At 53.5% G+C, this 20,351-nt stretch overlaps 8 protein-coding genes across 8 annotated transcripts; 3 read left to right on the plus strand and 5 right to left on the minus strand.

Moving 5' to 3' along the window:
- Window positions 1-1,188: 1,188 nt before the first annotated feature.
- On the minus strand, window positions 1,189-4,195 carry WHR41_04790 (uncharacterized protein; the record flags this gene model as incomplete). Its single annotated transcript, XM_069373396.1, has 2 exons — window positions 3,752-4,195; window positions 1,189-3,637 (listed from the first exon to the last, which is right to left on the minus strand). The coding sequence occupies exons 1-2, from the start codon at window positions 4,111-4,113 to the stop codon at window positions 1,189-1,191; spliced, it is 2,811 nt and encodes a 936-aa protein (XP_069229195.1). The 5' UTR covers window positions 4,114-4,195.
- A 114-nt stretch (window positions 4,196-4,309) lies between these two features.
- On the plus strand, window positions 4,310-6,675 carry WHR41_04791 (uncharacterized protein). The gene is made up of 2 exons (XM_069373397.1): window positions 4,310-4,387; window positions 4,439-6,675. Exons 1-2 carry the CDS (start codon window positions 4,352-4,354, stop codon window positions 6,551-6,553), a joined length of 2,151 nt encoding a protein of 716 aa, XP_069229196.1. The 5' UTR covers window positions 4,310-4,351; the 3' UTR covers window positions 6,554-6,675.
- Window positions 6,676-8,487: 1,812 nt separating this feature from the next.
- On the minus strand, window positions 8,488-10,022 carry WHR41_04792 (uncharacterized protein; the record flags this gene model as incomplete). The annotated part of the gene is made up of 3 exons (XM_069373398.1): window positions 8,488-9,189; window positions 9,288-9,765; window positions 9,817-10,022. The coding sequence occupies 3 exons, from the start codon at window positions 10,020-10,022 to the stop codon at window positions 8,662-8,664; spliced, it is 1,212 nt and encodes a 403-aa protein (XP_069229193.1). The 3' UTR covers window positions 8,488-8,661.
- An 807-nt stretch (window positions 10,023-10,829) lies between these two features.
- WHR41_04793 (uncharacterized protein) lies at window positions 10,830-11,617 on the plus strand (the record flags this gene model as incomplete). Its single annotated transcript, XM_069373399.1, has 2 exons — window positions 10,830-11,301; window positions 11,360-11,617. Exons 1-2 carry the CDS (start codon window positions 11,119-11,121, stop codon window positions 11,615-11,617), a joined length of 441 nt encoding a protein of 146 aa, XP_069229194.1. The 5' UTR covers window positions 10,830-11,118.
- Window positions 11,618-12,585: 968 nt separating this feature from the next.
- On the minus strand, window positions 12,586-14,205 carry WHR41_04794 (uncharacterized protein; the record flags this gene model as incomplete). The annotated part of the gene is made up of 1 exon (XM_069373400.1): window positions 12,586-14,205. One exon carries the CDS (start codon window positions 14,203-14,205, stop codon window positions 12,586-12,588), a length of 1,620 nt encoding a protein of 539 aa, XP_069229124.1.
- A 1,340-nt stretch (window positions 14,206-15,545) lies between these two features.
- Window positions 15,546-16,974, minus strand: WHR41_04795 (uncharacterized protein). The gene is made up of 5 exons (XM_069373401.1): window positions 16,768-16,974; window positions 16,597-16,715; window positions 16,302-16,544; window positions 15,925-16,254; window positions 15,546-15,873 (listed from the first exon to the last, which is right to left on the minus strand). The coding sequence occupies exons 1-5, from the start codon at window positions 16,940-16,942 to the stop codon at window positions 15,622-15,624; spliced, it is 1,119 nt and encodes a 372-aa protein (XP_069229125.1). The 5' UTR covers window positions 16,943-16,974; the 3' UTR covers window positions 15,546-15,621.
- Window positions 16,975-17,214: 240 nt separating this feature from the next.
- On the plus strand, window positions 17,215-17,732 carry rpl-28 (60S ribosomal protein uL15; the record flags this gene model as incomplete). The annotated part of the gene is made up of 2 exons (XM_069373402.1): window positions 17,215-17,445; window positions 17,514-17,732. The coding sequence occupies 2 exons, from the start codon at window positions 17,215-17,217 to the stop codon at window positions 17,730-17,732; spliced, it is 450 nt and encodes a 149-aa protein (XP_069229251.1).
- Window positions 17,733-18,244: 512 nt separating this feature from the next.
- On the minus strand, window positions 18,245-20,196 carry WHR41_04797 (uncharacterized protein). Its single transcript, XM_069373403.1, has 3 exons — window positions 19,255-20,196; window positions 19,072-19,200; window positions 18,245-19,015 (listed from the first exon to the last, which is right to left on the minus strand). The coding sequence occupies exons 1-3, from the start codon at window positions 19,511-19,513 to the stop codon at window positions 18,363-18,365; spliced, it is 1,041 nt and encodes a 346-aa protein (XP_069229252.1). The 5' UTR covers window positions 19,514-20,196; the 3' UTR covers window positions 18,245-18,362.
- Between the last annotated feature and the right edge of the window lie 155 nt (window positions 20,197-20,351).

Raw genomic sequence — 20,351 nt, forward strand, 5'->3', positions numbered from 1 at the left:
TTCGATTCTCCATATGGCGCGTCAACCGACGTTATCTCAATAACCTTCTGCATTCAAGACGGATGTCTCTCCTTACAGAACCTACTATCAACGCCGAGATGCTAGACTTAGCGATGCCGAGCCACCAGGGGTCGTTGTGAGGCGTCCAATTGGATAGGTACATGAAGACGCAAAGTTCAGGTGACTCTCCGGCATAGCAAAACGGATGGCGACATTCACCACAAGACCCACCGTCAGGACGGTTCCTTCGCGCGGTCTGTCAAAGCGGCAGCGAGCCGTCGCGTGCTAGGCAGATCTACTGCAGGACTATACACAAGTCAAGGTCCAGATCCCGCTTGTGCAGATGCACTTTATTTCCCTGGGCAGGGCTACGCCTATGAGCTTCCCTTTGTGGTCCGGCAATAGCAGGGCAGTGCTTCTATCAATTTTCCGTACAGTGCGTAGCGCCACTCCGTCGCGTGCTAGTTGTAGATCTTAATTACTGCGTCGGCCTGACCTGCCAATGAAGCGGCCCGAATCCAGTTGTAGTCCTTTGGGCCGTCCTATTGGTGTGTCGCTCATAGCCGACAAGGTCACAATAGATGGGCGCGCGGGCTCTAAATTGACTTGCATGATGGTGGCTCGAATGACGGCGCTCGTCAGCGGTATTCTGTGGAAGCGAATTATTGTCCAAAGAGCCCGTGAGGTCGACGTAGCCGCTGCGCTAGTTTGGTCTTCACGCTACTTTGACCTGCAGGCTTGCCAAGACCGAGGTCAGATTACAGTTTGGAGGCACCTGCCTATTTGGCAAGTAGCGAATGACCAGTGAGCGTGAACAGACGACGAAGACAACCTGACAGCTGATTATTGCGAAGAAGGTGCAAATCGCATAAATCGTGGCTGCGCCATCAATCAATAGTGACTCGATGCTTGGGCCTATATAGGTACGCACCTTCCTCGCAGGTACTCGCGTGCAGGTCTTCTTAACCTCGCCCTTATCTCTCGGCGCGTGGTAGCGTATTATTTATCCCGTACCAAGACACTAGCGAGAGCGCGGTTCGGATTGGTGAAGGTCTACTTCGACGAGATGGACCTGATGGCAGTGTAGCATTGTAGTATCTTGTGATTACTCGTATTGTGACAGCATGACCCAGGGGATATCTTACAGAGCGGTCATCTCCTATCAATCTCCACACACCAACCAGTCTCCTACTCCAGAATCTTCGCAACCTTCTTCAGCACCGCTTCAGTCCCTACCCCTGCGTTTTCGGGTGCCTTCCAGACGGCCTGCCACACCTCGCCGTGTTTGGGCTCGTTCAGAACGCACTTGCTGACGACGTCACCGCGTTTCTCTTCGGTGCCGTGCTGCAACAGGAACTTGTACCACCAAGCCCACGTGTCTCCATAGTCGGTATCGAGAATTGCAGCCTTTTGAAACCATGCGTCCGCCTTCTCAAGTTTGCGCTCAGCCCAAAAGATTCGTGCCGCCGTGACAAACAGGATGGGGTCGTTGTCTGCCTTCTGGATTGCCTCCAGAATACGTGGTTTGCGCTGTGTGCGAGCTTCGAGATGCCAAATGCGCTCACTCCAGACCAGGCCGCTAGTTGGGCATTCTTGCAGCGCCTGTGCCATTTTGGCGTTGGCGGCAGGCAGGTTCTTCGCACGCCATTCCAAGCGTACACTCTCGGTCCATAACTCAGGCGACTTCTTGACGGCCAAACGTGCACGGTCGAGGATAGAACGCGCTTTGACGACCACGCCCATCTTCTCTTCCAGTCTGCTGGCAAGTAACCACAATGGAACGGATTGCGGGCAGGCGCGTGTGCCAGTGTTGAATGCTTCGCGCGCTTGTGGGAGCATGTTCTTCCTCTCGTACAGTTGACCCTTCATCATCCAGAGCTTGTCGGCCTTGGGGTATATCTGCAGTCCTTCGTTGACTAGGCCCAGAGCGGTGTCAATTTCACCAAGTTGCCGCTCGAAGGCAGCTGACTTAATCCACACACGATCTGTGCCAGCCTCCGAACGTGCCGTCGAAAGCAAATCCCGTGCTTTCTGAGGCTCGCCATTCTCGGCTTCCAGTTTGACGGCCTCGAGCCAAATGTTCTCGTTGCCAGGATTTTGCTGGAAAGCAAGGCCGAGAACTTTGCGCGCTTCGTCAACGGCACCTGAATGCCATTTCTCGCGCGCAAGCTGCATCCACAACACCTCTGATGTGGGACACGCTTCGACCGCTTTCTCAAGCACCTGCCAAAGTGCCGCCTTGGTACCATGGTTCCGTTCCAGATCTGCCGCAGCGAGATAGACACTTTTTCTGTTATAGAAAACTCTAATCGCGTACGAGTAGATCGCGCGGGCGGTCTCGAACTTTCCACGTCCGATTGAAGCTTTAGCGTCATCCAGCCAGATTTGTTTCCGGTCATCATCCTCGTCTAGAGTCCAGCCCAATGTCTCCTGGATGATCGCTTGACATGTCTGCTTCGCACCTTCATCTTCACAGATCTCAGCTTGAGTTATCCATTCTTCACGCTTGAGCATAGCGCTGACTTTAGTCAACGCTTTGACGGCGCGGTCCATGACCCTGCCAACCATTTCGCTCTTGCCGACTTGCTCTTGCAATCGAGCTGCAGCTACCCAGATTTCGAAACTTGCAGGGATTGCTTGGCGAGCTTTGTTGAGAACCTTTTGTGCTTGATCCGGTTCCTCCAGGCGAGCAAGTGCAAGCCACAGCTCCACAGACAGTGGTATGATCTCGGTCGCTTTGGCAAGGAGAAGTCGGGCGTCTACCGGGTCCTCTTCTAAATTCACGGCTTCTTTCCAGATGGCGACGGATTGCGGGATGTGATCGAGAGCTTTTCGCAGCACTCTCTTCTTCGCAGCGGGTACGCTCTCTAACTTCATCGCCTCGATCCATAGTCGAACTGAACGATCATTATTTTCGATAGCCTTTGCTGCCATTATCTTGGCATTCTGGTTGTCGTGCAATCGAATGCACTCCATCCATGTGTCTTCGCTCTTCGGGCACATCTCACATCCTCGTTTGATAACATTTCGAGCAGCAACGATCTTTCCTGCAAATTCCTCTAGACGAGCAGCGGCAATCCATCCAGGGCCGTGACGCGGGTTCGTTTTGATGACAGATTCCAAAAGAACTCGAGCTCTTTTGATATCACCGACCGGAATTTCGCCAGCCTTCTTCTCCGACATTGACAATGAAGTCAGGTATCCCTTCGGATCAATGTTTGTGCTTGTGCCCGCCACTGATTCGGTGCCTTGCTGGGTTTGTGCCGCTTGATCGAGGCGCACTTTCAACACCTTGTCGCGCGCAGCACCAATATCGGCGAAATTTGTCATAGTCCCATCTGCTTGCTCGCTGCTTCCACTCGCGCCTTCGGTCGCCATGCCATCTTCCTGAACTTCAGTACCGAGCTGAGTGCTGGCACCTGCTCCGGCAAGTACACTGTCCGGCACTGCGTAAAATCGCTGTCGCATGTTCTGTTTGCTCCTCCGATTCTTTCCAGTCAGGTCGCCGACTTCAGGAATGCTGGCCCAGTCTTCGTCGCTTACGGAGCCAAGTGCTCGTTTCAAATCGGCAAATTGTTGCTGGATTTTGGGGTTGTTTCGTTCGTATTCTTCTCTTTGCTCATTCTCGCGAGCTTCCCTGTAGAACCTCATGTCGGTATACTGTCTAACCACACAGTGCTGCGAGGGTGATGAACATCGAATTTCAGACGGGGAACAGGGGCAGGGTAGCAAAGAGATTGGAGAGACTAACCTTCGTGCTCTTCGACGCTTGTCCATACGCTCGTCAACGCTCTGGTAGATCCTATCGGCCTCATCGTCGTCCCGATCGTAGTTGCCTGTCGCGAAGAGTCCTTCCTCGTTCTCAGCATCGCGAAACCGCTCATCATCTTCCTCCTCGTCAGGCTTTTTCTTTCCAACGCCATAAGCGGTCGGTGGCGCATTTCCGAGTGCTGCTGCACGCTTTGCGAGCGCTTCCTTGATCTGGTCTTCGCTTGGTCCTTCACGCGCCGGTCCTAGATCTGAGCGGGTGGTGAAGCCGGTCGCACCACGTCCGAGACCGGCCACATAATTTTCAGGCGCCTGCTGCGACAGGAAGTCCTTCCGACCAGACATTTTGGTGCAGTGTTGTGCCGAAGCTAGTTCGGTTTGTGAAGCTCCGAGCCTGGCGCAACTTTTGATGACGGTGCAGAGGCGCGACGCGAGTCATGTGACCAATTGGACTTGGCGCGACGGCTCCAGGAAAGCGCGTCTAGTCTTCCTGAGCACAATCGCACGAAGGACCGCGTATGCGCCAGCACCATCACGACCTGCCAACCAGACGTCGCGCGCGCGTCGTCGCATTCAGATCATCATGCAGGATCCCAGTCAGGGCGTCGCTGCGCCATTGGTATGCGATGTCGCAATTAATCACAATAATCCATAAGCTAACGCGCTCCAGCAAAACCACCTTCACTTGATCTCCGCCCACCAGTTCCCGCTCGTTGGCCATCTCGCCCTCAATGTCGCTTTCAAATACCTCCTCGATGCTCCCATGATCGTCAAGACTCTTGCGCCTATGTCATGGACCTACGTAAATGCACCCAACGACGGAACGATCTGGCTTGAATGGCTGCCCCAGTACAAGCAGGGCCGCCTGCCTTCGGATGGCTACGTTTGGGGAGATCCGGAGTCTGTATTCAGGCAAGACTATGGTGGCTATACAATCGAGGGAATGGTTCATCAGTTGGGCTACCGACCGGGTCTCGATCCTGTTGCGTCGCATGCGCGCACGCGCTATCACTTTGTTTCCAAAGCGCCGAACGTCAATGCAGCACCGCCTGACCCTTCGTTGTGGATCGTACACTATCATCAGGCGGAGCATCGCAACATCCTGCCGATCGCGCAAATCCCGGTGGACCACCAAACAAGGCAGCTCATTCAGGAGCGCCAGATGCTGCAAAGCCAGGGCAGGTTAGAGAAAAGGGACTTCATGCTTCACGATCGCGAGCACTGGCCTCACATCAACGGACCGACAGGAGGGCAGATGGGCCACACCATGATGGCACCTGGATTCTACGGCTCAAACCCCATGCCTGGTCCACAAGGTCGATACAACCCCGCAGCACCACCTGCCGCGAAGAGACAGCGGACACAAGGATCCGTGGGCATGGCAGGCGCAGACCATGGCATGCCAGATATCAGCATTGAGGATGAAGAGAACACCGCTCTCGGCGATTACTTCGACCATCTTACGCCTCGTGACATCAGCACGGCGAGATATACCCAGCATCACAGATGGATGGAGGAGGTGTTCTCATCGCCGTATGCTAGCGGTCAGATCGTACCTGCTGATCTCGGTCTCGGCCTGATGGGAGAAATGAAGAGTCTGACTGAAGGTCTCCTGGAACCGCCTTCGATGGATTTCGATTCCGCTTTGGAGAAGCAGACCGGCAAACTTGAAGAACCCAAGCCTTTCACTAATGTCAAGAAAGAGCAGGTGGATGAATTCAACAAGCGTGTGCAGAAGCACTTGGAAGATGGCCAGGCTGAGATTGAGCGCATGAAAGCGGAGCACGCCGCGAAGATGCAAGAATGGCGGAAGACGAAGACACTGCTGCAGGCTGAAAAGCGGCTGCGTCATGCAACATGGGAAGACAGCGAGCCTGTGGCGTACAGACTTGAAGAGCCTGAAGTCAACGGCAAAGCGAACGGCAAACAAGAAACAGTGGAGAGCGTCCTCAAAGACGTCGAAGGTTTACTCGGTGTCAAGTTTGCTGGCTATGCGGATGCCACGCTCATTGAGAAGGGAGGTTGGCAGGAGCGAGAATCGCTGCCAGCTTCTCAGCCTAGTCGTTCGCCTGCTGAGGGACAGGCAGATGATGCACAGACCAAAGCAGAGCAACTCGAGCCTGGGATGCCCCCTGATGTTCCACAATCAAATGTGTCACCAGCGCCTGCGCAACAACAAGGTGCATTCGCGCCACCTCCTCATTCCAGCATGCAGCCCGGTGCTCAGACACAAGATGCCTTTGCGCAACAGACGCAACAGAACCCACCCTCCGCCGGCGACTCGGATCTACAACTTCCGGAAGGCATGGACCTTGACACCGCCGACCTTCAATTTCCCAGCGCTGGTGTGACACCTGGTCAGACGGGAACTCCGGGTCAGAACCAGACGCCTGGAGACACTACGGCGTTCTCGATGGGCCAGGGCAACGTACAGCCTAGCGAAGCAGCAGCCTCGAACATTCAACAGCAACAGCCCGGGCAGCCCACAGCACAGCAGGGCACAGCCGCTGTGGCAAGCACCAGCGGTCAGGCTGGTAGCAATGCGCCGAGTACGAACGCTCAAGGCACTCCCGCAGGCGGCATGGGCGACATGCAAGACACTAGCATGTTCAACGACTCTTTCGCTGACCTCGCTGGAGACTTCGGCCAGGGAGCCGGCGACGGCATGATTGATTTCGGTGCGGGTATGGACGACAGCGCCTTCGGCGAGGCTCTGCACGGTATGGATACCCCCGGCGATGGAGACATGTTTGGCGCTGGAGGCGGAGAGGGTGGCGGCTCATGAATGCAGCGAGTGAATATGTAGGCCTGTACAATACTGTCGACGAGTCGAAAGATATGTTCCGAAGCGTGCAGCATTGCGATATGATTGATACATTCAATATGGGAAGTGTTCCGCTCCTAGCATCTGACGATTCAGCCAGGCCGGCGGAATGATGCCATCGCGGATCCAAAAGCTCGTAGGCTTAGCAAGACTACGACGCGTTCTTTCTTCGGTAAGTATAGCAGGCTCTCCGGGCAGATATTCGGTCTCGGTAGGCGTTTAAAAAAGGTAGTACCATATGACTTTCTTTTCTCTTGGATATGACAGGTACCTCGAGGCGACAACAATATAACAGAACCCGGTAGAGCCCAGCTTTTGGATGAGCCATGGTAGACGACTCCCAGGTCACGATCTGCCTTACGCGGCTGGTGTTGACGTCCAATCGTGCGCATTCGGCCGTTCGGAAAGATCGACACGGAACGTCAAACTCAAAGTGAATCTTCACGGATGATGGGGGAAACCAAAATTCGGTGCGGATGGTATTAGCGATTCTTTGCTACGCTTGGGTTGGATGCAGGCGGTGCTCTGGCCGCGTGAATACCGATCGATTGACATTGACAGTATCTAGCAAGCAGACGCTTGCGTTCAATGCATTCATCACTCCGTGGATTAAGCTTGATGCGGCTCAGGGAGACGAACAGCTTACTCCAAACAAGCTCTCCGGGGTGATTTCCGGTACCCTTGCACATCTTCATGTCTCTCTTCTACTTCCAGGCCCCGAGCCGTCTTGCTAGCGGATTGATTGGCGGGATCGATGGTGATCACATCACAAACAGGCCCCATTTGGCAAACACGCTGGACCTCTGGAGTCGTTCCGAGTCAAGAGCCTACTAGTACTTCGGAACGAAGCAGAGTGCACGGCTCTCACTAGCGATCCAGGAGCACTCGGTCGGCTCTGGGGTCTATACGCGCCTCACAGACCATTTGTCACTCCATTTTAAGCTCTTCACGCTTTGATGATCCGAACTCTGGATGCCTAGAGGTGATCTTTCAATAGTGGTGCCGGCAATACTGCATGCCGGAATAGACATTCATTGACTCTATCAGGGGCAACATATCAGTATAAGACGGCGTCCCCTCCTTCTCTCCTCTCCCTCTATCCTTTACTCCAGATCTTGAATCACTACACTCGCCCAGTCTCAAAATATTCACCGTGCAACTACCATCAGACCCCTTCATAGTCATCCCTCTCTTTCCCCTCTGAGACATCCACTACCACAATGCGTGCCACCACCGTCTACACCATCGTCGCCTCGGCGCTCTTCTCCTCTGCCATCGCGCTTCCGACTCCCCAAGATACCAACAGCCTCCTTAGCCCCATTACTGATGGCCTGAGCCCAATTACTGGCAGCGGAAACTCAGCTGGCAATGGTACGTAAAAGGAGTTCTGTTTCGGTCGAGATACATCTCTGACAAAAATTACAGGCAACGATGCAGAGGGCAACGGAAACGGCAACGAGGCCGGCAACGGTGTGTGGACTCTTTTTTAGCAGGACGGGACTGTCTCAATGGTCCCAGTGTCAACCACACACCACTATGCTAAGACTGACATTCTCGACATAGGCAACGAGGCTGGGAACGGCAATGAGGCCGGAAATGGCAACGAAGCTGGTAACGGCAACGGAAACGGGAACACCGCTCAAGGCTTGGGCGACGGGAACTCTCTCATTAACGTAAGCGATCTGAACCTATCACCCAGCCTTAATGTTCTATGAGGGAGAAAGAAGTGAGTACTCGCTTCCATCTCTTCTCCGGAAGGAACATGCTGCGCTCAAGATGCATCCCGGGAATCCTGGTTAACTCGACGTGTTCTGTAGCTTTGAAAATCGCACGAATCTACTCGGCGAGAGGGCTGTCGAGCACGACACTCAAGAGATCATTGAGAAGAGTAATTGAGTTTATCTACATGGGAGCTCCAATTCTGCAATGTCCAATAACAATGTCTTTGTTACACTTCATCTCTATTGTGGGTTCCTCGATGTAAGCAAGATTCTCGTGAGGCTGGCACCGCCGATATGAGCATGATTGAAAATGAGGGCAATGCTCGCATTATCTGAGCGAGGCATGGCTCACTCAGTGTGGGATAGCCTCTCCTTGATATTTTTCACATGCCATACACCACCCTTGCCCACGATCCACATCTCATGGTCTCCGAGCGCAATATTGACTGGATCGTTGCCATTACCACCCACTCGGATCGAGCCAAGAGTCCAACCAGACTCTGGGTCAATAACGTCGACCACTTCCCCTCCAGCCGCGAAGATCAACCCATTGCTGCTAGTACGAATGCCGTCGTAGAAGTACTCAATGGCACGACTAAGCATTCTTTGGTTCACCAGCAGAGGTATCTTCGCTCCATGGGAGCTGGTCGCAAAGTCCCACGCCCACATCTCGCGGGGACCTTGGTCATTTCTCCTGGCGGGCTTTGACTCGGACGCGCCTGTATCTGCTACATACAGCGTCTTGCCATCTGGCGATAGAGTGATCCCGTTCGCGTTCCCCTCCAGCATGGCGAGCTCTTTAATTCGCATGTTGGTGCCGTTCACAAAGTAGACTGTCGGCTGAGTCGGAGCGTTGAACGGGTGGAGACTGCGTCCCTATGTCGAGTCAGCATTGAACGCCGCGTCTGGCTCTCAGTCGTAGAGGGATTAACACGGCTTGGATATCTTTGAGGGGAAGGTAGCAGGTTACTTACGAATCCTGATCGAGAGTCGGTCAGATAGTAATTGCCTTCATGATCAAGCTCGATATCATTGAAGCTGATAAACGGTCGCTCAAAATAATTGTTCAGCAATGTCGTTCGCTTCAATGTAGCCGGATCAATAATGGCCAGGTAGCCAGTCTCGTCAGGTCCGCCATCTGTCACCACATGCATGTTCCCATCGCGGTAAACGCATCCATGGACGTTCCAGGTCGGTGGATCAGTCTTGATCCTTGTGAGGTTGTTTGTTTTCAGGTCCAATAGGTACTGCCAGTCATGACGGCCATTCTCGCTACCGCCAGGTGGACCCCATTCAACGAAGAACAACTGTGAGCTTTCCTTTACGTAGCAAGGAGCCTCATGTACTTGGAACGGGAGAACCTGGAGCTGCTCGACAGTAGCATTCGGGCCAATGACGTCGAAAAAGCGCTGGTCGTATGCTACAAAGCTTGACTGCTGAATATGGTCGTTCCTGACCAGAGTCAGTACAGTCTTCTCGCAAGATCTTGCTAAGCTCACTTACACGGAGGCGACTCTTTGATCGGTGACGTTGGCCGCGGAGGGTGCATCAAACACGGTTCGATTGAAGGCTCCTGGGATTGCGGCCAGCAAAGGGTCTTCGTTCGATACCCATGCCCATTGATCACTTTGAAACCCTTTGGGAATCGCATCGAGCTGGCCAAATACGCCGCCGACGAGCGGTAGCAAACAGGCTGCTTTGGAGACCATGGTCGATGGTAAGCTGGACGAAACAGCTGCGACAGGTCTGCAATGTCAGCCACCTTTTGTATAATTCCCAATAGCCCACATTTTCGGATCTCTACCGGTGCCTCTCCGTGCTCTGCTTCCGAGGGCATCGGACCTTGGCCGGTGGCAGTAGTGGAGCCATGCGCTGCAAGGTGGAAGTCTTCACGTTGATCAGCTTGGCGATCTCCTCACTGTGTAGGATGTTGCGGCCAAACTCAGCCGTTTGCTCATCAATAGAGACGCTGCTCGAATTACTTGAATTACTGCTTGGAATTTTGGGAGTACAAACCCTAACAAAATCAACCATGTGCTCCTGGGACTGTGGTCTGTACAGTCTGTTGACGTGAATCGAGTGACCTTGCTCGCGAAGCTTGGCGGACTAGGCATGAATGCTAGTAGCGCCGAGTTCGATCTTTGTTACTCCCAATAGTCTTTTGAAGGGACCATTGTGACGTTTGATTGAACGGAAAAGGATGCTGTCCTGACATTGAACAAATTTGTCGTCTTGAACGAACAGCTCCAAGGACTGCGTCGGTAGTCTGAAGCCGGCCGGATAATCTCTTTCCAAATGTTACAATACTGATTTGGATCGCCTGGAAGCAGGGTGATTTCATCGAAGTTAAACCGTCATGGATTTTCGAAAAGGCAGCAAGACATATAAGGACACCAAACAGTGAGGCATCGAGATCGGTGCAAAGAGGCGCATGGTCTGGGGTTAGGGTTGGGGTAACGTATCCCCCTGAATGACTTCCACAAAATGCTCACGTCCGTAGATTAGACCATTGGCTCTAAGTCCAACCAGTATCTGATGTGCTACTCCCTGTCTCTCTCTCATCCTCGGGACGCCTAAATAGGGTGCCAGAGAGATTCATCATGAAATCGGCCCACTCGGATTGACATCACAGTGCGCAACCGAAGTCTAGCTCAGTGCGCATGCACGCTTGTTCTGAGAACATAGACAACACTACAACATCAAATCTGCGCATTCGCAACATCCTTTGCGACTATACAGACAGAATGCACGGCCTCAACCCTTCGGTCAATCTTCGCGCAAATTTACAATGCGAGGTACTACTGCATGCCTGCACCACCCGAAGGAGCCAACCCTAAATGGGTCCGCGTCTTCAACTCTCTTCACGCTCTCTTTAAGGCTCTTGCTGAGCACGAAGGCATGGCGCGTAACAATCAGCAGACATACGACACACCCGCGATAGACAAGAACGCCCAGTACTTCTCGTGGGACTTCACAGCACGCACTTTCGTGAGTACCAAACCTCGCCACCCCATCCGGGCCTGAACGGTCGCTGACTTAAGTCTAGAACTACCTCCTTCGAACCGACCCAGACCTCGACAACCGTACAGAAGTCGAGAAGGAGGCCTGGGACGACACTTGCAGTCGGAGTAGGCTGATCACTTCGCTTGTCCTCGACGAAATTCCGGGAAGGCTCGCGGACATGGTCGAGTCAACCTACCCGGGCTACAACCCTGGCGGACAGCCTGAGATGGGCCCGCAGGTGATCGAGGCAGCCCGGGAGTTGTCAGCGGCTGCCTACGACGCTACCCCTTCTCCTGTCTGAGGCCCCTTGAAGTATCGTTCTCTAACAATGGGGTCGCGAAGTCTCAGTGCAGGTGAGCGTGAATGCTGCTCAATGAGCAGGCAGCTCGCACATCGATGTGTCGAAGGCATGAAACTTGAAATCAGCTATATTTGCCAGGAGTGAAGACTCACAGAGAGCGGTCGTGTGAAGCCTCATTCTTGTGTGATGAATGAATCAGCAACTACATTGTGCTAAGAGATAGGATTGCCTCTGGGAGCGCCCCGGGCCCGGCCATTCATGCTGCGAATGACACAACGCTCTCAAAAGAGCGATTAATGAATATATCGTTACAAACCTATTCAGATGTTCACGCGAGAATTTTGCCACTGAGAGCCACTAGCATCAGAGCGAACAAGATCCCTCCTGTTACCCCCAGCTTCTGTGGTAACATCGTGTATGCCAGTCTTCACAAATTCGTCGCTGATCGAGAACATTCAGTCTCAAAAAGCCCGTACCCAGCATTTTGCTCATACGAGCAATCCTATTCTCATCTAGATTACTTTCTCCGCTGAGAGGCTTGCTGTTTTAAGGCCAATCCGCCCAGCGATCACACGAAGCTCATCTCACGAATTCCCAAAAACTTAGCGGCCAATGCCAAGGATGCCCATAATAAGGAGAATAGATGCGTCGAGGGGAACATTCGGCTTCGAGGGCAATGCGAGTTGATTGGTTTGGATGCTCTCTCTCAATCCTTTTGCTTCTACCGTCGACTCACTGGCACCAAACGAGATTTTTGCCGCCGAGGGACCATTTGAAGAAACGAATTGTGCGCTCGCAATGACCGCAGCCTGCCCTATCTACAATATGCTCATATCAGCGCCTCGCCGCATCAAAGAAGATGACTTCGCCATTGAGAGCCTCATCGACTGGACAAAGCTGGAGAAAACGGTATCATTATCGTGAACATAAACATTGCCCATATCAGGACACATTAATCATTAGCGTATTTACATAAGCTGGTAAATCATCATTCCCATAAACCCTGCGAACACAGCACTGTACTGCAATCCGCCAAAGTGCAGAGCAGAAGCAGCGCTCTCACCACCGCCTCCATTGCCTCCGTTTGCGCTGCCGTTTACTGCACCGTCATCACCAATACCCAGGGGTAGACCCTGGTATCCGAAGGTCAAGTTCTGCGGTATGCTTTGGTTGTAGCACTGTCCGGCTGCCAAATCCAGGCCCATCAGATCATCCGCGTGCTTGAAGAACATGTACTTGGACTGATCGATGCCCTCAAATCCGCTGGTGTCGTAGGGGAAGTGGTCACTGTCGTCCGTGGCGGAAGTGTTCCTGAGGAGAATGCATTGCACTTGATCCGGACGGTCGTGAGCCAGCTGGGGGTAGTCTTTCATGACGTCGCTGTTGCTGGTGTCTGCTACAAGGACGAACTTGCGCTGAGGGAAAGTTTCGAACATCTTGTTCAGAAGGAACATGCGGATGCTCAGAGTGGCCTTGACGTCGGAGAAGTTCAAAGGTCGGGTGTCGAATGATCCTCCAGGGTAATTCGCGTAAATGAATTGCATGTATGCACGGCTCACCTGCTCCGGAGTTGTAGAAGCGTAGATGAAATGAACATCCGGCACCGTGGCAGACCAGTTGGCGTAAATGTCAGGCATGTTCTCCCAGGGCACGAAGTCACGTGCGAAGGAATTGAGAAGACCTTCCTTGGGGTCGTAAATTTTGGTGACGCGCAGGATGTCGTCAATATCGCTGACAATAGAAATGCCAGTGGGAGGAACGAGATACGCTGTGCCATTGCCGAGGGTAGCACCCTCCACATGGGTGTTGAGGCGCTGGATCTTCGAAGTCTCGTTTCCAGGGGTCAAGCCATTGAGCTTGATAGGTACGAAGGCGTCGAAGTCGCCCTCAATAGTTGTGTTGTATGGCAGTTGGACGTCCTGAGTACCTCCACTTGCTTCTTCTGCGCCACCGCCTCCAGGCTGGCCACTTGAACCCTGGCCAGGCGCTGGCTCTAAGTGAATGGTATCGACTTCAACATCACCCTGCTGGAGCACGAAGATGCTCGCCGTCAGGTTCCGAGCGTTCTTCTGATGCTCCTCTGGCAGATCCTCGATATCGGTGCCAACAAGGAAGATGTTGGCAAGGTCGTTCAGCTTCTCCTCGGAGGTGTTTGGTTGCTTGTAGACATTGCCATGGAAGCGAATGTTCCAGCCTTCCGAGGTCCAGTTGGCATATGGATCCAAGTTCAAGACCTGAGTTGGCAGAGCAGCGACCTGGTCATCGTCAATACCCAGAGAGCTCTGAACAGAATCCCCAATAGGAAGGTCTTCGAAGAAATCGGGTACTCCTGACGCGACTTCCGAGGGAATATCGGAGCCCAGACCACTGAGAACAGATCCAATATCGCCTTTCACATCGCTGAGAATGTCTCTGGGGAGCTTAAGGGTGCGAGAGGGGTTGTATTCCACGACTGAAGGCGTAATCAGAGGATCCCGGGGAGCGACGGCATTTGGTTGTCCAATTGCTGGGACAGCACCTGGCGCTGCTGCCACAAGCGCTGTAAACGCTGCCGGCAGCAACAGCCTCCGAGAGGCGTAGGACGGCATCGTTGAGATTGTTATGCAGATGGTCGGAAGGGTCGTGCGATTGGCAGAGGGTATCGATGCTAGTCGTAACTTTTCGAATTGCTTCGCTACCCTTAGATAGTACAGTGCCTGCCCGTACAACGAATGGCTAACAATGCCTAAAGAAGAGAGAGCTGCAATGAATGGGCGGCAGGAAAGGAGGACAAGCCACAATATGTGAGTAGCGTGAATCGGCACAAACAGCCGCTCAAAAAGCCGCATGACGTCGTGAGCGCCGATGCGCGACGCGAAGTTGGATCCTTTGGAGCGCGAACTGGGAAAGTCGCGTGCACGGCCATTCAGTAGTGTGGCGTCACTTGCAGCAGAGATCTCGCGGTATAGCCTTTGCACTGACATAAGTGGGCTCGTGATCGTGTGAGCACTGAGTCTATCGTGACCGGGCCTGGAGCCGGAACCTGGTGAATGAATGATCGACTTTACACATGTAGTAGTCGGATGCTTTCTCGGAACCCTGGAGGGACAAGCACACTCAGCCCTGAGCTTGAATGCACAAGCCTTTGTTAAGCCACGCCCTGTGGACATACCAAGCATGCCCCGGAGAGACTAAGCAACACAGACCGTGCACGAGCATTTGCTATCCAAATACGTGGATTCAGAATGCTCACTGTGGTATCCGTACAATACCAGAGCACGTTTGCACTTAATCCACAGTCATTGACCCAGTCATGTTTTCCCTCCCCAAACCACGCCTCTACAATGCATCAACAGACACTCACCTACTCGAGAGCATAGCCAAGCTGCACGCGGCCTGCATAGAGATTGACCACACACTAGCCACTTTTCTGCCTCCGCTCTCTCACGAGAAGATCCTCGCGTCGTGGACTACTTGGAGTATGGAAGTGTTGGCCGGCAGAAGAATAATCATTGTGCAACCCGCCGAGAAGAGCGGTCAAGTGGCTGGCGTCGCGAGTCTGTACATGCCAGATACAGAGACGGGAAGTCATCGAGGAGAGGTTGGGAGATTGCTCGTTTCGCCATCATACCGGAAAAGAGGGCTGGCGAGAGTGCTTATGAGTGCGTTAGAGGCTGAGGCGAGAGGCTTAGGGAGGTGGATGCTGGTGCGTTCCTGATAAACGCTCTCAGTGGTCACGTAAAAGTGTCAGACTACTATCGCAGACTAACGGTGCACAGACCCTTGACACAACCATTGGGAGTGGTGCAGAACATGTGTATCCTAAGCTGGGCTACAAGGAAGTGGGAGTCGTTCCAAACTTTGGCTTCAGTCCAGAAGACGGCAGTCTGCGTGACGAGATGTTCTTCTACAAAGATCTGAGGCGAGCTTGACCATACGACAATCAGCATGCAGTGGACTGTTGTACATTTGACATAGAGGGTATAGGTAATGTACAGGTCAAGAAGCTTGGAGTCATTCATCCCTTATGGCTTGGCCTTTTCGAAGTCAACCTTTCCGTGGGTGACGCTTGCGTAGCTCATCGTGGTGGGAGAAGCCTTCGCGGCCGGTGCGATAGGCGATGAGCCAGCCTCCGCTGGAGATATCAGTGCCTGGGTCACTGAGCCAGCAGGACTGTCGGCAATCTCATTGACATCCCGAGTGGTAAGGACGTCGCTCAAATGCCCGCCGCGGGACTGGATAATAATGTTGGCGGGGCCCTTAAAGTGAAGGAAAAGCTAGGCCGGGTCAGCAGAAAGAAAATGAAACAATGACGTTCCGTAGCATACCCTGTCGCCCCAAATCGTTCTTCTTCCCCAAGTCCTGAGAGTGAAAACGGCATTGCGGGTGAACGTCCATGCATTAGATTCTCTCATGGTCTGCCAGAATCGGGTGTTCGGCAGCATGGTCGTGGGGTTAGGGATTTGGAATCGCAACAGATTGGCCTTGAATCTGTAAGGCGTAGGTGCGTGCTGCATCATGCTATACGCGATGAGGTTGCTTGGGTGTACAACATACTCCTCGCCAGTCTTCAGGGTAATCTGATGGATTTGCCCTTTGCCGCTCAACGCGAGCAAACCGCGCCCGGTGACATGGGTGTTACCCCAATGGGCGAGACTCTTTATCCGTCAGCACAATTCAGCAGTCTCCGGTCGTCATCTCTTACCATGCTCGTGTTCACGCGGGGCGACAGGCTCAGCGTGTGTCCAGTCCATGCCAAAAGCGCGTTCCTTTGCGCTACCATCCAATCCAATCTTCCGTCAAGGTGCACGATGACCATGGAGGTAATCGCGGATTTTGTAGAAATTAAAGCCGTATAGGGAGTCGTGGAGGTTATGCGCTGGTAAATGAAAGGAATGCCGAACAATGCTCGCCGAAAAGGCTCGAGGAGGGAAAGAGTAGAAACAGCCTGGGAGTACAATAAGCGACAGTCGCATGTATTGGGTATAGATAATCTGTACATTCTCAGGCTTGCCATTGAACCCGACGAGAGTGCCTTTGCGCGTGTACAGGTTTTGAGAGGCGGAAATGGAAGCAGAGAGGAGCGAGAAAGGACTGCTTAACACCTCGAATCGCGCATCTACATTTCTCTTAGCTAGATTCTCGAAGCCATGCCCACAGATATATCCTACCGGCATTCGGGCTGGAATTGCTGCCGCCGCTGGCCGGGTTGAGTGTTTGTGTAGGCTCGGTCGACGATGGGGTGGCGCTGATCTGGACGTAGCGGCGACTGGTGCGGCTCACCAAGTTCTGCCGCTGCACATGGCGACATGCCGCGCAGGCAGAGTCCAGCGCGGGGCGACGCATGGTAGGGTGTGCGAGAAGGAGATACTCGTCGTCGTCGGCACCAACCTCGCCCTCACGCTCCAATCGCCTTAAGACCCAAAGATGCGCGCGGGAGCTTCGCGGGACGTTCCGTCGCAAGCTGCTCAGATGGAAGGTGAGGCGACACGCGGCGAGCACATCTTGGCACCCCACACCTGGAAAAGCACGACTTCGTCTTTCGCAGCGCAAGAGTTTCTGGAGTTGACCAGCGACGACTTCGATCTCGACAACCGCATTGCCAATCCACCGCCGCAATGCCTACCAGACTCACCCAGACCCGCAAGCACCGTGGCCACGTCTCGGCCGGTCACGGTCGTATCGGCAAGCACCGCAAGCACCCCGGTGGTCGTGGTATGGCCGGTGGTCAGCACCACCACCGCACCAACATCGACAAGTACCACCCTGGTTACTTCGGTAAGGTTGGTATGAGGTACTTCCACAAGCTCCAGAACCAGTTCTGGAAGCCCGTCATCAACCTCGACAAGGTACGCACTTCTTGCAAAATTCCCATTCGCGAAAACTCTTTCACGACAGGCACTAACAAGCCCTCCAGCTCTGGTCCCTCATCCCCGTTGAGCAGCGCGAGAAGTACCTGGCCAACAAGTCCGCTGAGACTGCCCCGGTCCTCGACCTCCTCTCCTTCGGCTACAGCAAGGTCCTCGGCAAGGGTCGCATCCCTGAGGTCCCCCTCATCGTCCGCGCCCGCTACTTCTCCAAGGACGCCGAGCGCAAGATCAAGGAGGCCGGCGGTGTTGTCCAGCTCGTCGCTTAAGCGACTTGTCTGTTGACTTCATTGGCATAACGGTTCAAAAAAGCCCGGCGTTGGAAGGCGCAACGTGCTTGCGGCATGCTGCGGAAAATAAGGAGGAGTGTGTTGCAAGGATACCTCATTATACCCATCCTTCTCTTCAGCGTGGTGGCTGAGAGATGTTACTGCAATTGAACGTCGTAAATACAATCGACCAAAATTCAAACATCTCTGAACAAACCTTCTGACATCCTTCCGAGGATGAGCTGTCAGTGTGACCCATGTGATGTCCCGAGCCTCGGCTCTCTTTGCCCATGCCTTTGTGATGTAGTGTTCTATCGTGATGTTATACGTGACCGTGCCCTCGCCAGCATCGTCGGTTTCGCTCATTGGCCGGATTCGCAATCTGCCTGTTACTGCTAAAGGCACAGACTTACAATTGTGTATCTTACAATTGTGTAGTCACCTGGGGCAAGACAAGTCCAACGCCCATGCGATTCCGCAAAAGGACGCGGCGCGGAATTGTAGCAAACTTATGTGAGCTGTAGAGCGACTGACACATTTTGCAATTGATGCGCCTATCACGATTCAACGGGCGATCACGGGCCCGAACCTGAGCAACCCAAGAAAAAGAGGACCACAGACTCTTCTCGTTCATGCCTGATTGTCCATCAGCTCCCCTTGAATGCTAGGGATCCCAAAATCCTCAGCTTCAACATCATTCGTCAGACACCCAGACCTACAGCCGTCCGCACGCGCACATATGCCTTTCTTGATCGTCTTCCCGTACAGACCTGTAACATTCATGGCTCCGGCGTCGAGGTTCTCGCACAGCCAGGGCAGCCAGTCTGGCGCGTCGCTCGCGTGCCTCAAGATATGGACGTAGACCCTCGAGAACCAGAGTCGGATAGCGGTACCAGCTTCCCACGCCGACAGGCGCCGGCCGTCGATGCCGCAGGCCGTTTGCGAGACGAGTTCGCTGTCGAAGCCCTCGTTCGAGAGGGAAGGTTTCCTGTCGATCAGCGTGTGGCATAGGGCGTCGGCTTCTGGGCCGTTGGTGTTGGAGGCGATCATCAGGTAGGCGAAGAAGGTGCTGCGGAGGCGTTGGTGGGTGTCCAAGGCTTCTTGGGAAGCTTGGGTGGCGTTTGTGCCGTTAAAGAAGGGTGGCGGGGTTATGGTCAGGTTGGAGGCGGCGCAGATAGCGGGCAGGAAGCGGTCGGACTGGACCTCGAAGGCTTCGAGGAGGTTGGGACGGAGGGAGTTGCACATGTAGACGAAGGGGTTGTGGAAGGTGGCGGTTGCGTTCGCTTTTCTAGTTGTCAGCCCGTCTTCGAATGTGAGTAGGGTTGGGGAAGAGACTGACAGAGATCGAATGAGTACAGCAACTGGGTGAGGAAGGTGCCCGTATTGAAGAACTTCATGTTGCTGGCAATGCGGTTGCTGGTGGTCGACCAATCCTCCGAGTCTGCGCCGATCTGGTCACAGAATGGCCCTGATATACCATGTCAATATGGCGGACAGAACGGCCGTTGTGTTATTTTCATACTCTGCATTGCATAAGTATCGAGGCCCATACCAGCCCAACGCTGATGGTCCAAGATAGTCATGTTGTTGCATACATCCTCCGGCTCCGCGACTTGCGCCCCTACGAGCTGGTAGCCGAATAGCAAAGACTGGTTGCGCCACGTGCTTAGCCATTGTGGCGCTGTATATCCGCTGCGCTTCTCGAAGGCGTTGTCCAAGGCGGAGACGGAGCATAGGAGGCAGCTGCCTATGGTGAAGGTGAAGAGCATGATGGCTTGCATCCTGGCGTTCTCGAATCGACAGTCGACGTTGGCACTTGAAAATCGTGTAGGCGCGTCCGTAAGAGTTTGAGAGGCATGTCTTCGCTTGCGTGGTGGTGTTTGTGTGATGGATCAAAGCCCGGTCCGCAAGGGCAACAATAATTCATTGTACTCCGTCAGAGTAACGTTTGACCATCGGGCAGGTGCCTGGCATTGATCATCGTGACTGACATCCGAATTAAGCATCTGAGGCAGGTACATCCCTCAGTACAACGTGGTACTTGAGACTCATCATATTTCAGATGTTTGGTCGTCTGAACAAGGTATCCGTAGCACAGCAATATTGCCGAGGTGATTGCCTTCGAGCTCTCTGTTCGTGTGTTACCGTGGGATATGCGGTTACTAGGTACCTGCAGTGGTGCTGCACACATGCATTCCACGTAGTATTGGGGCCTGTACGTCAAGGGATCTTTCGGAGGTGGTGAGCCTGTCGAGATGGTCGACGACTGGGTAAAAGGCTATGCAACGAAGAGCTCATGTGAGATGCTCGCAATACTGCACCATATACGAGACATGCCAGGAGACGAGACTTGATCATATAACAACCTGGAATGGACCTCATTTGCAGTGTGCAAGAAAAGTCGTTGCCTCGTAATTCCTCGCGGTTCACGATCCAAGTACATGCTGCACACTGCTTTGGCGCTGAAGATTTGAAAAAGACTTTTTCTAATTGATAAGTCTTCGGCGGGAGTCCAGTAGTAGTGATGGAGATGGAGGAAAGTACTACAGTACACTCGCTCAAACACGCGTCTTGTAGGCGTCCGCGCCAATGCTTCGGCTTCGGCAATTCAACGCCTCC

This window comes from Cladosporium halotolerans (genome assembly GCF_011745625.1).
Source record: "Cladosporium halotolerans strain TM138-S3 chromosome Unknown Sca16, whole genome shotgun sequence".
NCBI lineage: Eukaryota > Fungi > Ascomycota > Dothideomycetes > Cladosporiales > Cladosporiaceae > Cladosporium > Cladosporium halotolerans.

What these genes read in the sequence shown, in the direction of transcription:
- WHR41_04791 (XM_069373397.1), top strand. Translation starts at nt 4,352, where the DNA reads ATGCAGGATCCCAGTCAGGGCGTCGCTGCGCCATTG. An exon ending in AGGGCGTCGCTGCGCCATTG is followed by an intron (nt 4,388 to 4,438) that starts GTATGCGATGTC and finishes AACGCGCTCCAG; the next exon opens with CAAAACCACCTTCACTTGAT.
- WHR41_04795 (XM_069373401.1), bottom strand. Translation starts at nt 16,942, where the DNA reads ATGCGTCGCCCCGCGCTGGACTCTGCCTGCGCGGCATGTCGCCATGTG. An exon ending in CCCGCGTGAACACGAGCATG is followed by an intron (nt 16,255 to 16,301) that starts GTAAGAGATGAC and finishes TGACGGATAAAG; the next exon opens with AGTCTCGCCCATTGGGGTAA. An exon ending in GAACGATTTGGGGCGACAGG is followed by an intron (nt 15,874 to 15,924) that starts GTATGCTACGGA and finishes GACCCGGCCTAG; the next exon opens with CTTTTCCTTCACTTTAAGGG.
- WHR41_04797 (XM_069373403.1), bottom strand. Translation starts at nt 19,513, where the DNA reads ATGCAAGCCATCATGCTCTTCACCTTCACCATAGGCAGCTGCCTCCTA. An exon ending in CGATACTTATGCAATGCAGA is followed by an intron (nt 19,201 to 19,254) that starts GTATGAAAATAA and finishes ATGGTATATCAG; the next exon opens with GGCCATTCTGTGACCAGATC. An exon ending in GCTGTACTCATTCGATCTCT is followed by an intron (nt 19,016 to 19,071) that starts GTCAGTCTCTTC and finishes CAACTAGAAAAG; the next exon opens with CGAACGCAACCGCCACCTTC.